We start from the raw sequence: 14269 nt of genomic DNA on the forward strand, positions 1-14269 counted from the left end.
TGAACCAATTAAAGTGAGCGAAAATCAGTATTGAAAAAAGTAGCATTTAGTTAGACATTTATTCAAGAATAGGTCAGTTCCTATTAACCTTCTGCCACTGCTACTTTTATGTTGTAAGATGGTTAAAATACTTTTAAACTTTGGTACCAAGCTTGATCAGGCAGTCCCTGACAACTATTTCCAAATGTTTTATATCTAATTGTAGAAATACTTGGTAGATTTTTGGAGGGTTTGAAAATACAATTAGACACGATAAAACATAAAATAAAGAAATTAAGACTGAGGTTGAGTAAGTGGTAGACTGAGGCCAGGGGATTAATGAAGCAAAATTTGTAGGAGATTGTGAGCCTTGGTGCCCAGAAGAAGTATTAGCAGAAGTTTTTATGGCAACTCTTAAATCTTGATAATACTCAGTAATCTTGAAGGAGACTACTTCTCTGTTGATACTCTCGCATTGGGGCGTGCTCTTTGGGAAGTACTTGAAAATGATTTTTTAATGATTCACTATATTACAGGAAATAGTGATTAAAAATACCCAGAATGGTACTTGGTGCATAGTAGGTTTTCCCTAAATGTAAGTAGGTATTTCTGTTTTACTATTTTTCATAATGATGTACTGGAAAATCTTAATTAAGGAAGGACTAAAATATGCATAGTGTCATCCAATAGGACTGGATAACATTTTCCCCAAATGCTAGAAGTGTAATACATGCATGATGTAAAAAAATAAATTGTAAGTTATAGAAACATACGTGTTGGCAATTGCTTATTTCTGGGGGTAGAATAATGTGCTTGCCAGGAAAGATAGTTCCTCTTTGTTTACTAGTCAAGGGACTTCTAGTTTTTATTAATTTGCTTTTTACTTCCAAAATTACAGTCTTCATCTTAATTAGTCAGGTCTCCTGAGCAGCTAGAACAACTCAGAAACTTTCAAACTGGTCTTGGTTGAATGGCTTAAGAAATCCATAACATTTCTTGACAGTTTTAAGTCCATTTTGTGGGATGAATTCTAAAAAAACAATCTTAATATAATAGTTCTAGAGGTCTTCATTTTGTGGTACTGAGAGTATTTAAACTATTGAATATCTGAAAGACTGTTATGATGTATCACCTGTAATTTTGTTTAAAATTCTATAGTGGATACTCTACTTGGAATGTGATCACTAGAGACCCTCTAGAGACCCTCAGTTTCTTCACAATAAGAGAAATTCATTGCGCTTTCATTGTTTTATAAAATAATGTGATTAGCTTATTACCCATTCAATACATGACAAATATAAAATCCAAATTAAATGTTATAATAATTAAATGTTTACGATAATTAAAAAATTTTAATTTTATATATTAAAAGAATTAGATATGTTAAGGTTATCAGAACAGGTTGGCTTAAGTTGTATGCTTAATTGTTTTTAAGGTTATTATATGTAATTGGTTGCTTGAAGGAATAAACTAGTATTAGTAAATTAAAACCAAAACAAGATAATGTTTATAAATTGAGACACGATAAATTATATTTCATGTTTTCTCTATGTTATTATGGTATATGTTCCATTATTCACGTATACCCTTGATTTAAAAGTAACTCATTATTAAGGATAGTTTTTACGTTCATTTTTCGTTCATTTTTAAGTGTAGATTTTTTTTCTTCTCTTGTAAGAGGCTTATTAATAAAAACAACTCATATAACAATAAGAGCCAGGTGATTGTCTGAGTGCTTTTACATATGTTAACTCACTTAATTTTATGAAGTAGGCACTATTATGTCCATTTTACAGAGGTAGCACAGAGAGCGTATTTAACCTATCCATTATTGCACAGTTACTGAGTGATGGAGGCTAGCAGTCTGGCCCCAGTCAGTACTCTTAACCACTGCTCTATACTTCTACCTCTGAAGGCCGAAGATGTGAGCTGATCTAACTGATCTTTTTAAAAAACAGCCTTATTGAGTTATAATTTATATACCATAAATTTCACCAGTTCAAAGTATACAATTCAGTGGTTTCTAGTATAGTTACTAATGGGAATAAGAAATTGTGCAGCCATTAACATAATCTAATTTTAGAACATATTCATCACCCCCAAAAGAAAGCTTTCTACTTGTGGTTACTCTTTGTTCACCTCCTCATCCTTTCCCCCAGTCCCAGACAACCACTAATCTAATTTTCTCTATGGATTTGCATATTTTGGACGTTTCATTTAAATGGAGTTACACAATATGTGGCCTTTTGTGACTGGCTTCTTTCACTGTAGTGTTTTTAAGGTTCATCCATGTTGTAATCAATAATTAATTCCCTTTATTGCCAAGTAATATTCCATTGTACTGATGAGTCTTTTTTTTTTAACCCCATCTTCACATTTATTAAAGACTTGTATAAAACTTAGCAGTTTGTATGTGTATTCATTGTGTTCTTGTTTTTATTTTGGAGTGCTAGACACATATTTGAAAATTAGAAGATTGAAGACTGAGGCTCAGAGAACCAATGATTTTGAATCTTATTTTTAAAATTAGATTAAAAGAGCTGTGACCCTGTCAAGTTTTTCAGTTAGTTTAGTTTATAATAATTTTTTGGAGCCTAAACTGTGTTAAGTTCTTTCTGTACAATAAATTATATTTTTAACTTGAACATTGATAATATAAGATGGATATGAGGCACTTCAAGCTATTTTTGAACTATATTGTATTTGGTGCTATTAAAACAATATTGCCAAAACAATATAAGGAAGCATGTTACAAACTTTATATATTCATACTGTTTTGGTTCTTAAGTATCACAAACTGGGTAGGAGACATCACCACACATTGGGGAAGTATCACATGTGTAGGAGTGAGAGAATGTAAAGAATCTCTTTTTGTGGTGGCTCTGGCTAGTGTTGATCTCTTCAGCTATCTTTATCTCTTTGGCTTTCTTTCTCTTACTTAAAGCATAAAAATGTTGTATACTGACAGCATATACTGCAAAGAATAACTTGCCATCATATAGAGTATCCCTTTTAGTCTCACTGAAGTTGCTTTGAAAAGGTGGTCACTTAGGTTTTCTGAGTTTAGATTTCCTCATCTGTAAAAGTCATCTAACTAACAAATGGCAAAGCTGAGAACCTGAAAACCCAAGCTGGGTTTTCTTATTACTACATAATAGCTGCTTATAATAACAGGTGCAAGTGTGATATGTCTCTTTATTCATCAAGTATCTGTAGAATAAATAACAGTGAGTTTTGGGGCTTGTGGCACTATGATCAGCTTTTATGTAGTCAAAAGAAGGGTCTGAGAGTGACATTTTATTTGGGGTATGGGATTTAATGGTCTCAAAAAGGCCATAGGAATCTTGGGGATTGTGCAAGATTTAAAAAATATATAGTCAAAAACTATCGTTCTTGGGCAGTACTCGTTTACTTTATGTGAACTGTTAAAAATGTTTACCTTTTTTTGCAACTTTAGTGTGTTCCTGTGTTCTCCCAGTTCAAGGAGTGTCTAAAAGAGCATTAGTTTGCATTTCATCTTTTTCTAAGTATTGTGTATATTCTGGCATTTAAAAGGGATGAAAACATCAGTTTGTAGTAGCTATCAAATGAATCAAAAGATTTTGTATTAGTAAAATTCAGCAGTCATTTTCCTCCCTCTAGAGATCACATAATTGTACCACATTGCCACTTTTTACTTATTCTTTATCATATTTTGATTGAAAATAAGAAAAATTAATATTGTATTTAATAGCTTTAAAATTATGGTTCCACATTTTCTGGAGTTTGGTTTACTTTTATTTAACGTTCTCCTGATCAGAGAGGTTTATTTTTCTATTACAATTATAACAGTTCCTGCAGAGGTTTTGGGAAGCCTTTAATATCTTTCTTTATTGAACCTAAGAAACCGTGGTAAGTCATATCATTATTTTATTACCATTAAGGAAGAAAAACTGCCAAATAAACCAAGACATACCATTGATATTAAACATATCCCCATTTCAGAAATGATAAATTGTGGGAAAAAACCAGCATGTATGTAGTTTTTAATTTTTTATTTATTTTTCTTAAATGACTGGTAAGGGGATCTTAACCCTTGACTTTGTGTTGTCAGCACCACACTCTCCCAAGTGAGCTAACTGGCTATCCCTTTATAGGGATCCAAACCCATGTCCTTAGTGTTATCAGCACTACACTCTCCCAAGTGAGCCACAGGCTGGCCCTAGCATGTATGTAGTTTTAATAAGGTTATTTAATATCTTTTTGGTTATTAGACATTGAAGTGCCATTCTCATTTATAGAAGAAATTTTTCTTATCTGAATATGTTAGGCCACATGATGGTCTATATAGATGAATTTCATTGATAATACAATTGAAGGATTATATAAGTATAAATTGAAAGTGTTAAAATTATAGGGTTTAGAATTTTAGAATTGAGGGAACTTAAGTCAAATGGAGTTCTTTTTATAAATGGAACTTTAGTGTGGACGCCCTGTAATGTTAGCTTGTCTAGGCTGACTGCATTTTCCAGAAGATCCGTTCTTTGTAGCTTCTGTTTATGGGGGCCACAAGAGAGATTCTTGTGTGAGATTTGAAGGCAGAAGTGAAGCAGCAGCCATTTTTGTAGTTTATAGAGGTTGTGCATTCTAAATCAGAAAATCCAAAATCCAGAATGCTCCAAGATCAGGGCACCAGCAGATTTGATGTCTTTCTGGTTCATAGATGGTGCTTCTTGCTGTGTCTTCACATGTTTGAAAGGGCCAGCTAGCTGTTTGGGGTCTCTTTTATAAGGGCATTAATCACAACCATGAGGACTGTGTCCTCGTGATCTAATCTCCTGCCAAAGGCCCCACCTCCTGATATTATCACATTGTAACATATGAATTTTGGGGGGACAGAAACATTCAGACCATAGCAATATCTGTACCTTTGTATATTTCAAAACATATTCTAAATAATAGTTTCAAAAGGAAATAAAAATGAAAATTGCATATTTTTTTGGAAGTCAGGGGTAATAAAAACATTGCTTACCAAAACTGGTGGGAAACAGCCTAAGTTATACTCAGAAATAAAGTTATAGCAGTAAAGACATTTATTAGAAAAGGAGGTTAAAAACAAATTAGCATATTTATATACTTCTCAACTAACTCATAATTTTTGTATAGATCATTACTAAACTGTAAGATGAAGCATTTTTAGTTTATTTCATAAGATGTTATCATTAAGTAGTTCCTATTTAATTTTATTAAAAGGCAGCTTAATGTAAGTAAAATTATACTATAAATTTTTCCTCTTTTTTTGTTTTGTTTTGGCAGCTGGCCAGTACAGGGATTGAACCTTGGACCTTGGTGTTATCAGTGCCATGCTCTAACCAACTGAGCTAACTGGCCAGCCCCCTAATTTTTTCTGCTTATTCCCTGTCTATTTAATAATGTATGTGAAACCCAATGTTAAAAAATCACTTGTGTATGGAATATATTCATGTTTAGGAAATAATTTAGACATTAGATATATCTGTAGCCTATCTTTCTTCCGTCTGCTCTCAGTGCCAACCAAAAATTTTAATGCTCTGGATGTTACTTTCTTATAAAAGTAGAATTTAAGTGCATTTATTAATAGCAGATTTTTGATAGTTAATGAGTAGAAGGTACACTACATTTTATAGTATTTAAAGTTTGCTCTTTTGGGATATGTCCAATGGTTATTCTTTATGACTACCTTTCTTGGTGACTTTCTTGCTGTCGTTGTTGTCGTTTGTTTGAATAAAAATATAAGGTTTTCTCCAGCCTAAATGCCCATCATCAGATGAGTCGATAGGGAAAATGTGGTATATCTACACAGTGGAATACTACTCTGCTATTAAAAAAAAAAAAAAGAAAAGAAATACTACCATTCGCAGCAACATGGATGGACTTAGAGAAAATTATATTAAGTGAAATAAGCCAGACACAGAAAGAGAAATACCACATGTTCTCACTTATTTGTGGGAGATAAAAATAAATAAATAAATAAATAAACAAATGAACAGGGCAGGGGGAGGGAAGAAGACACAACAATCACAACTACTCCTTGATTTTGTTAAGAAATGTGAACAGATATGATGTTGATGGGGGAGGGGGGAGAGGGGGAGGGAAGAAAAGGAGGAATTGATAAAGTGACACAAAAATCAACTATATTGTATATTGATAAATTTAAAAAGTATAAGGTTTTCTCAAGATACATTTGAAGTTTATTACTGAAGAGGTTATATGAATATTTGAGATTTAAAGAACTTTAAATTCAGAGCCCTTGTGGAGCTAAAATAATTAACGATATCAATCAGGTTAGTTTATTTTTATTTTTTTTCCCAGCGTTTTTTATAATGGTAAAATACACATAATAATTTGCCATCTTAACCATTTTTTGTATACAGTTTAGTGGTATTAAATTCATTCATAATGTTGTGCAACCATTACTACCATCCATGTCCAGAACTCTTTTCATCTTGTAAACCTGAAACTCTGTACCCACTAAACAATACCTCCTCATTCCCCCCTTTCCCCTGCCCCTAGCAACCACCATTCTATTTTGTGTCCCTATGATTTTGACTACTCTAAGAACTTCATGTAAGTAGAATAATGCAGTATTTGTCTTTTTGTGTTTGGCTTCTTTCACTTAATATAATGTCCTAAAGGTTCATTCATGTTGTAGCATAGTCAGAATTTCCTTTCTCTTTAAAGCTGGATAACATTCTTTTGCATGTATATACCAGATTTTGCTTATTTATATTGATTTTATTTTTTAAGCCTGATCTCCACTATTGTAAGCATTGATGAGCAATATTGTATGTGTTAGGGCATTCTAATTTTGAACAGAAAATAGACATGTTGGTAAGATGCTCTAAATGTTAGTAAATAGCCTGCTACACTGGTTCCTCAGAAAGTTAGAGTCCATAAAGGAATGTGTAGACATTTATTTATTTATTTATTTTATTTATTTATTTTTTAAAGATGACCAGTAAGGGGATCTTAACCCTTGACTTGGCGTTGCCAGCACCGAGCTCTTCCACGTGAGCTAACCGGCCCTCCCTATATAGGGATCTGAACCTGCGGCCTTGGTGTTATCAGCACCATACTCTCCCAAGTGAGCCACGGCCAGCCACAGGAAATGCGTAGACATTTAAATTATTTAAGATAAGAAATAGAGTCTGTTATCTGTTGTCTAAGCTTACAACAAAATTGCCATATAAGAAATTTAGGGTAGACTTAAGAAAGAAACTTCTGATAATTTTAAAACACTGGATTAAGATTTAAGAGATTAGATAAGGTTCATTTATTCAATCAGGTTAGTTTAAGAAACAAAAAACAAGAACTTTAGAAAGCCCAAGAGCAACTTACACAGGTTGTGTTTGTGGGGAGTAATGTTAATGAAACAAGTAATGGCCTATTTATTATTTTATTTATTTATTTTGCCTTTTTATTTATTATTATTTATTTTGCCCATTATTTTAATGCCATGAAGACAGCTTATTGTATATTGCTTATTATTGTATATTATTGTCAGTTATATTTTTATTGGTTGAATTTCTAGAAACCAGTGAAGATGTGTTTATATTCTGTGTAACTGTCTACATAGCTTGGTATTTTAGTTGATTTTTAAGAAGCAGAGTGAGAAAAGCCAAATTAAATCAAGTGACGTGTAAAATTTAATTTAAAATCCGACTAGCAATTTCTATAAATAACATAATTCTTTTGCCAATAATTTGCTATTTAGAGTATTCAGGTAGTAATTTACTAAATTTTACCCTGTATACATTTTGAGTCCAGAATACCATAGTTTTTTCTAGGTAATTGTCACTGATACTGTCTAGTTTCTTCATACGTATTTGTAACTAAGATTTTTTTTTAAACGTGGGAATGTTTAGCCACATAGATGAGTTGCTCAAAATCATTTTATCTGTCTATTTATGTCTGAAGGTTATGCTAATGTGGCTTATGGTACCAGTGATTTTTCAACTTAGGAAGGGAGAGAAGTACCCTGTTTGAATCTGAAATGCATGAATCTCTTTATCTCCCTTTGCCCCCTTTTGATCTTACCTTGATGTACAATGTAGCAGACTTAATTATCTGTTGAAGTTTTTCCTCTTTTAATATTAGAGCTATAATGTCATTTTGCCTTGATTTACAAGTGATCAAATGAATATTTATCACAAATTTCAAGTGTTTTTCAAAGATTGTGTTATAGAATTTACTCTTTTAAGGTTACTTTTTAAAAGGGAGCATGATTCTTAATTGTTGTTTCATGCTTAGGAAGACTTAGCTGAATTGAAGATGCTTATGCTTAGCTCAGACAGAAAAAACTAGAGTCCTGAAGAATAATCCCTGCGTTAACATTTTCGTGCCTTTTGAAAATAGGCTTGGATGCTGCAGAGCTATTCAGGTGCCTTTATGGGTAACAGAGAAAGATTCTAAGACTCTTAAATTAGTCAGAATTAATTTGTAATTCACGATAAAGTTAATTGACTCATAGTTAAAGTGATTAGTTCATGTTTTACATTCATTTGCTAATGAATTTTTTCTAATTCTTTTCCAGTACATTTTTTAGATTGCTGTTTATCCAGTGTAGAACTTTATTACTTACAGAATTGGAAACTAGTCTTTGCTTCTGGGCAACTAGTCTTTGTCCTAGGGAGAAATACATGAATTAAATATATAGCCTGTTTGCAGTGCCAAGAGAGCATTTGGTCAAAAAATGAAAAATGTAAAAAATTATTTAAAAACCTCTCTGGTTGTCTTTATAAATCAACAAGGCAAATACTGAAAATGTGCCAAATTTTACTAGAATCATTGTGTATTGACCACAATTATAGCAAAGGGAATAAATATTTGCTTTCTCTGATATTGTAGCATTGGGACCAGAGAACCATTTAGTTTTGTATAATGATTTTTTTGTTATTTGGTTTTTTTTTAATTACAGAATGAATAAGGCAAACATTTGCTTTGAACAAAAATAAATTGAGTATATCTGACCACTACTGTGATGAAATTTTTTAATGAAGTGTAAATGCAGTGTGGCAATTTTCATATTCTAACAAGATATCTAAAATGATATTCTATCTATAAGTGAAATATTTGGCTTAGTTACTTTATGCAAATTAAGATGCTTATAAATACTGTATAATTGATATTTTTAAATTTGCAGAATGGTAATTTTTAAAAGTTTTTATTGTTGGGTAGATACACATTACTGTTTGGGGGAGAAATTATAAAATTTAAAAAAATAATTTGTCTTAATTTTTCAACTCTTTGATGTATGGTTTTCTATAACAAAACACCTCCATATGTGTTGTCACATTTGAGTTTTATAGTTTTATAAACTAGGGAGAAAAGACCTTACAATCTCCATTTTACACATTTTAAAACAGAGGCTTAAAGAAGAATTTGATCAAGTTCTTATGAGTTTTACTTAATTGTTTTAATTGATGTGATTAAAAGTTTTAAACTTTTAAATTATTTGTTTAAAATAGAATATTCTATCTTAAATAGAAATACTCTTAATTTGTTGCCCTTACTACCTCTTTTATATTTGTTTTAGTATCTTTGAATATGTGTTTAGGCCTCTGAGTCACACTGGCAAGAACATTAGAAACATTGCTTTAGACTTTTTAAAAAAAATATTAGATGGCACTTAGTGATCTGTGTTGGAAGAAGTGGGTGTTAACCTTGATAGTGTTGTATGAGACCTGATTTGTTGGGTTGAGATTGAAAGCGAGATGTGAAAAACAAAATTGACCATTAATTTTGTTTTGCATTTTTGTTGCCAGCCCTCTGGTGGAGAAGTTAGTGAAATCAACAAACCGTGTATGAAAAGTTGGTGTAATACACACACACACACACACACACACACACACACACACACACACACACACACACACACACACACACACACACACACACACACACACACACACACACACACACACACACACACACACGAGGGTACTTCAAAAAGTTCGTGGAAATTATCTTTCAATTCTATTTTTCCACAAACTTTGAAGTTCTCTTGTATAACTGATTCATTTAGTGTATGAAAATTTAAATATGTTAAAAATTTTAGGATAGTCTTAGTCTATAAATTTTGGAGGGGATAACGTGGGATTAAAATTTTAAGAACACATAGGTTTTTTAAAGATATGCAAATTTGCCTTACTAATTATGTTTCTCTGTTTCTCAAAATGCCCTTTTGTTATTTCTAAGGGTCTTACTGAAGTATCACAAAGTTTAAAAATGGAAAATGAAGAGTTTAAGAAGAGATACAGTGATGCTACATCCAAAGCTCTTCAGCTTGAGGAAGATATTGTGTCAGTGACACATAAAGCAATTGAGAAAGAAACTGAACTAGACAGGTATTTCTGATGCTTTTAAAAAATAGCTTTAATGTTTTAACCAAGTTTTTTGTCTGTATTAACGTTACTTTATCTTAACTCAGTTTAAAAGACAAACTCAGAAAGGCACTGCATGAAAAAGAACAACTTGAATGTCAGTTGAAGACGGAAAAGGATGAGAAGGAACTTTATAAGGTACTTTATTCTTTCAGTTTCTGTTAGTTATCTATTGCTTCTTAGCAAATTACCCCAAAACTTAGGGGCTATAATAGGTCATGAATTTGGGAGTGCTTTGGCTGAGTGCCTCTGGCTCTTGGTCTCTCGTGCAGTTGCAGTCAGCTGGAGCCTGATTGGGGGCTAGAGAATCTGCTTTCAAGATGGATCACTCACATGGCTTTTGGAAGGAGGCCCATTGGCTTCTATCTACATGGCCTCTCTATAAGCTGCTTTGAATATCCTCATGACATGGCAGCTTCCTTCAGAGAGAGAGCAGTCCAAGAGAGCAAGGTGGAAATCTCAATAGCGTTGTATATTGCCCCAGAAGTTAGTTTTTAGAGAATTAATTTGCTGGTACTTTAGATACTTAGCAGGTACTATGTAATAAGTCATAGAGGTCTAAGGGTAACAAGATGCTTGCTTGTCAGAATTGACATAACCAAGTATTTTCCCCTTTTAAGAACTTACATATCTTAAGGAGAACATTAATTTATTAATGTGATGATTATGTTTTAGAGTTTGACTTTTGGAATAATCTTCAGGGATGGTCTTTTTATAGAAATATCCTCACTGCTAACAAATCTTCACCTTGCGAAGTTTTTCAAAGTGATCTTGAAATATAGGATAGTTAGCTAGATTATCAATAACATTTTGATTGCAAATTGATATTGTTTTCTTAAGTGACTCATAGGTATTTCCTGAAGGCAGTTCTAGGTGAGGAATTTCAAGAATATTCTGAGTTAAGTCAGTTTCATGTTGTTAGTTTCATGAGCTGATGATTATGAAAATTAGGTAGTGTTTTAAAAGTGATGCTGTAAAAGTATTGGTTGCTGATACCTTCAGAGAATTAGGAGTTATATTCTATCCTTGTGAACAGGAATTAGTCCTTCAGCATTATGGACATTTAAAAAGTAAAGTGCAAGAAGTATGTTAATTCGTTTCCCTCTAGTACTCTTAGAAACAAAGTACTCTAGTACTCTAATACCAAAGAAACATACCTTTGATAGTGGACACTAGGTATCTGTACTCTTCATACTTCCAGTTATATGGAATTTGATTTGTATAACTGTTATGAGCAAATCAGCAGCAGCCAAAGTTAATGGGAAAATCAATATAGTTGTGTTAATTAATCAACAGATATATTTTTAGGGAAGTAAACAACGTACTTTTCAGAAGGAAAAAATTGAATTGTTTGAGATGTTCTTTTTGATTGTATCCTTTTCTAGTTTTTGATTGTACCTGTTTCTAGTTTTCCGGTATCTGGTCATGCACTCATGTCTGCATATGCCTGTAACATAATCTTTTTTCCCAAAAGAACAACCAAGTCCGTTTGTGTTTTTAAAGAGAATCCAAATTATCAAATCAAAGGAAAAGACATAGAGATCAGGTAATGTAGTTAGACCTTAGAATCTATCTCTGTGGAAAATAGAAAAGCTTAGAAAAGCTGTGTTCTGCTCCTATATGCTTAGCGAGTCATTTGGCAGAACTTGGGTCTCCTGACTCCTAGTCTAGTGCCTCTTCCCTTCCTTTGATCACCTTTGAGTTAGAGATAAATAATGGTATTTTAAACTTTGTAACTTAGCTTATGAAGTAAGAAAGAATATTCTTCACATTTTCAAACACTGTTTCAGGTACATTTGAAGAATACAGAAATAGAAAATACCAAGCTTGTGTCAGAGGTCCAGACTTTAAAGAATTTAGATGGGAACAAAGAAAGTATGATTAGTCATTTCAAAGAAGAGATTGGCAGACTGCAGTGCTGTTTGGCTGAAAAGGAAAATCTGCAAAGGGCTTTCCTACTTACCACCTCAAGTAAAGTATGTACTTTTGTAATATGTGTTATATATATTTGAAGATTGTTAAACATTCCTCTTGTATGTATGCAATATGATTTTCTTTATTTTTAATTCTTTCCCCCAACTTTTTCTTTTGAAAATATCCAACCTACCGAAAAGTTGGCAGAACAGTGAATACTTAATGTACCCTAAAATATTTTGCCATCCTTTGTTTTATGTCCCCCATTTATATGCCTTTTATTCCCTCCGCCATTTGAAAGTCAGTGGCAGGCATTATGATTATTCCCCCTAAATACTTTAGCATGTCTCTCTGTGAACAAGTATATTCTTCTGTATAACCATAATACCATTATCACTCAAAGAATTTAACATTGATTGGAAAATATTCATTCTCATATATAGTTAGTTCACATTCAGATTGTTCCAAATGTATTCTTTAAAATGTTTTTGATTCAGGGGTAGGTAAAGATTACACATTAATTTGTTGTGTTTTGAGTCTGTTTTAGTCTAGAGTAGTACCCCTCCACTTTTTGTAGTTTTTGTATAGTGTCTCTACACTGTTTTAATCTAGAATAGCATCTGTACTCTGAGAAATTGTTCCATTTTCTGGATTTGTCTATTGTTTCCTCATAACTAGATTCAGGTCAAACATTTTTGGCAAGAAAAGATATAGATGATGATTGCGCATCCTATTGCAGTCATATCAAAAGTCATATGATGTCAGTTCCATTCTTGATGATCTTAGGTTTGATAATTTGTGTAAGGTTATGTCTGCCTGTCTGTTTATAGGTGCCTTTCCTTTCCCTCTTTGTGATTATTAAGGAATCTGAGGGAGAATACTTTGAGATTATGGGAACGTCCTATTCTCCAACAGCCTGTCACTCAATAGTTTTATTATCCTTTGATGATCCTCACTTGTATTAGCTATTACGTTAATGGTTGCAAAATGGTGATTTAAAAAAATTCTATCATTCCTTCTACATTTAATGAATGTAGTAGATATTCTTCTATAAGGAGGAGGTTCCTGTTAGTCCCTACACTTTTTTTTATATCACTTTGTACTTATGTATTATACATTATCATCAGTATTCTTTTTAAAAATTTTTATTGAATCATAATCGATTATACATATTTTGGGATTTCAACATTGAGATATATTGATAAAATCAATAGTACTAGCATATATATTCTTACAAATCGTACTTATTCCTTATGCCCTTTGTCCAATCTCTCCCCATCCCTCTTTCCCTCCTCCGTTCCCACTCTAATTACCCTAGATTTCTTCTCTCCTTCTGAAAGAGTAATGATTACTCTGTTGATTTGTTGCCTAGATGATCTGTCCAATGCTGAGAGGTGTGTTCAGGTCCCCCAATATTATCATAGAGCAGATGCTGCTTTTGTCACTCTGGAATGGGCTTTGTGGAGAGAGACATCTTCTTCTTTTCTTTGGTCTCTGCTGGTGTCTCTTGTGTCAGTGCACTCCAGTGGCTGGTGGACCATCTGTGTGGTGGTTGTGGTGCCTATGTTACTGTGGTGGCTGTGGTGGGCCACCCATATGGAGGTGATGTTTTTGGCATGCTCCTTGGAACTGGTGATGTGCCTGGTTGTGTGATGGGGGTCCGGTCCCTGACTCCATGCCTTGGGTTCCCGGGTGGGCCCTGAGGTGCTGGTGGTATACCTGGTTGTGGGAGCAGGGGTCTGGTCCTGGGCAGGCCCTGAGGTGCTGGCAGTGTGCCTGGGCAGGAACTAATTTTTTGTTCTCTGCTTACTTCTGAAGTAGGGGAGTTTCCTTTTGGGACAAGTACTTGAGCTCTATGGTTGAGCTAAATTGCTGCTTTGCTGCTGCTTCCCCAGGGAAGGCTTTTTGTGCAGCTCAGGTTATAATGGTTGACTTTATAGGTACTTCTGGCTCTCTACGGACCTGGTGGACCTGAG

At 33.3% G+C, this 14269-nt stretch overlaps 1 protein-coding gene across 2 annotated transcripts in view; it reads left to right on the plus strand.

Moving 5' to 3' along the window:
- The window catches only part of TAX1BP1 (Tax1 binding protein 1), an 80584-nt gene that overhangs the window by 34374 nt on the left and 31941 nt on the right, over window positions 1–14269 (plus strand). For both annotated transcript variants that reach the window (XM_063099551.1, XM_063099552.1), the window contains exons 6-8: window positions 10195–10343; window positions 10427–10517; window positions 12170–12355. In XM_063099551.1, coding sequence (XP_062955621.1) covers window positions 10195–10343; window positions 10427–10517; window positions 12170–12355 — 426 coding nt within the window. The remainder of the gene's footprint in view (window positions 1–10194; window positions 10344–10426; window positions 10518–12169; window positions 12356–14269) is intronic.

This window comes from Cynocephalus volans, chromosome 6 (assembly GCF_027409185.1).
Source record: "Cynocephalus volans isolate mCynVol1 chromosome 6, mCynVol1.pri, whole genome shotgun sequence".
NCBI lineage: Eukaryota > Metazoa > Chordata > Mammalia > Dermoptera > Cynocephalidae > Cynocephalus > Cynocephalus volans.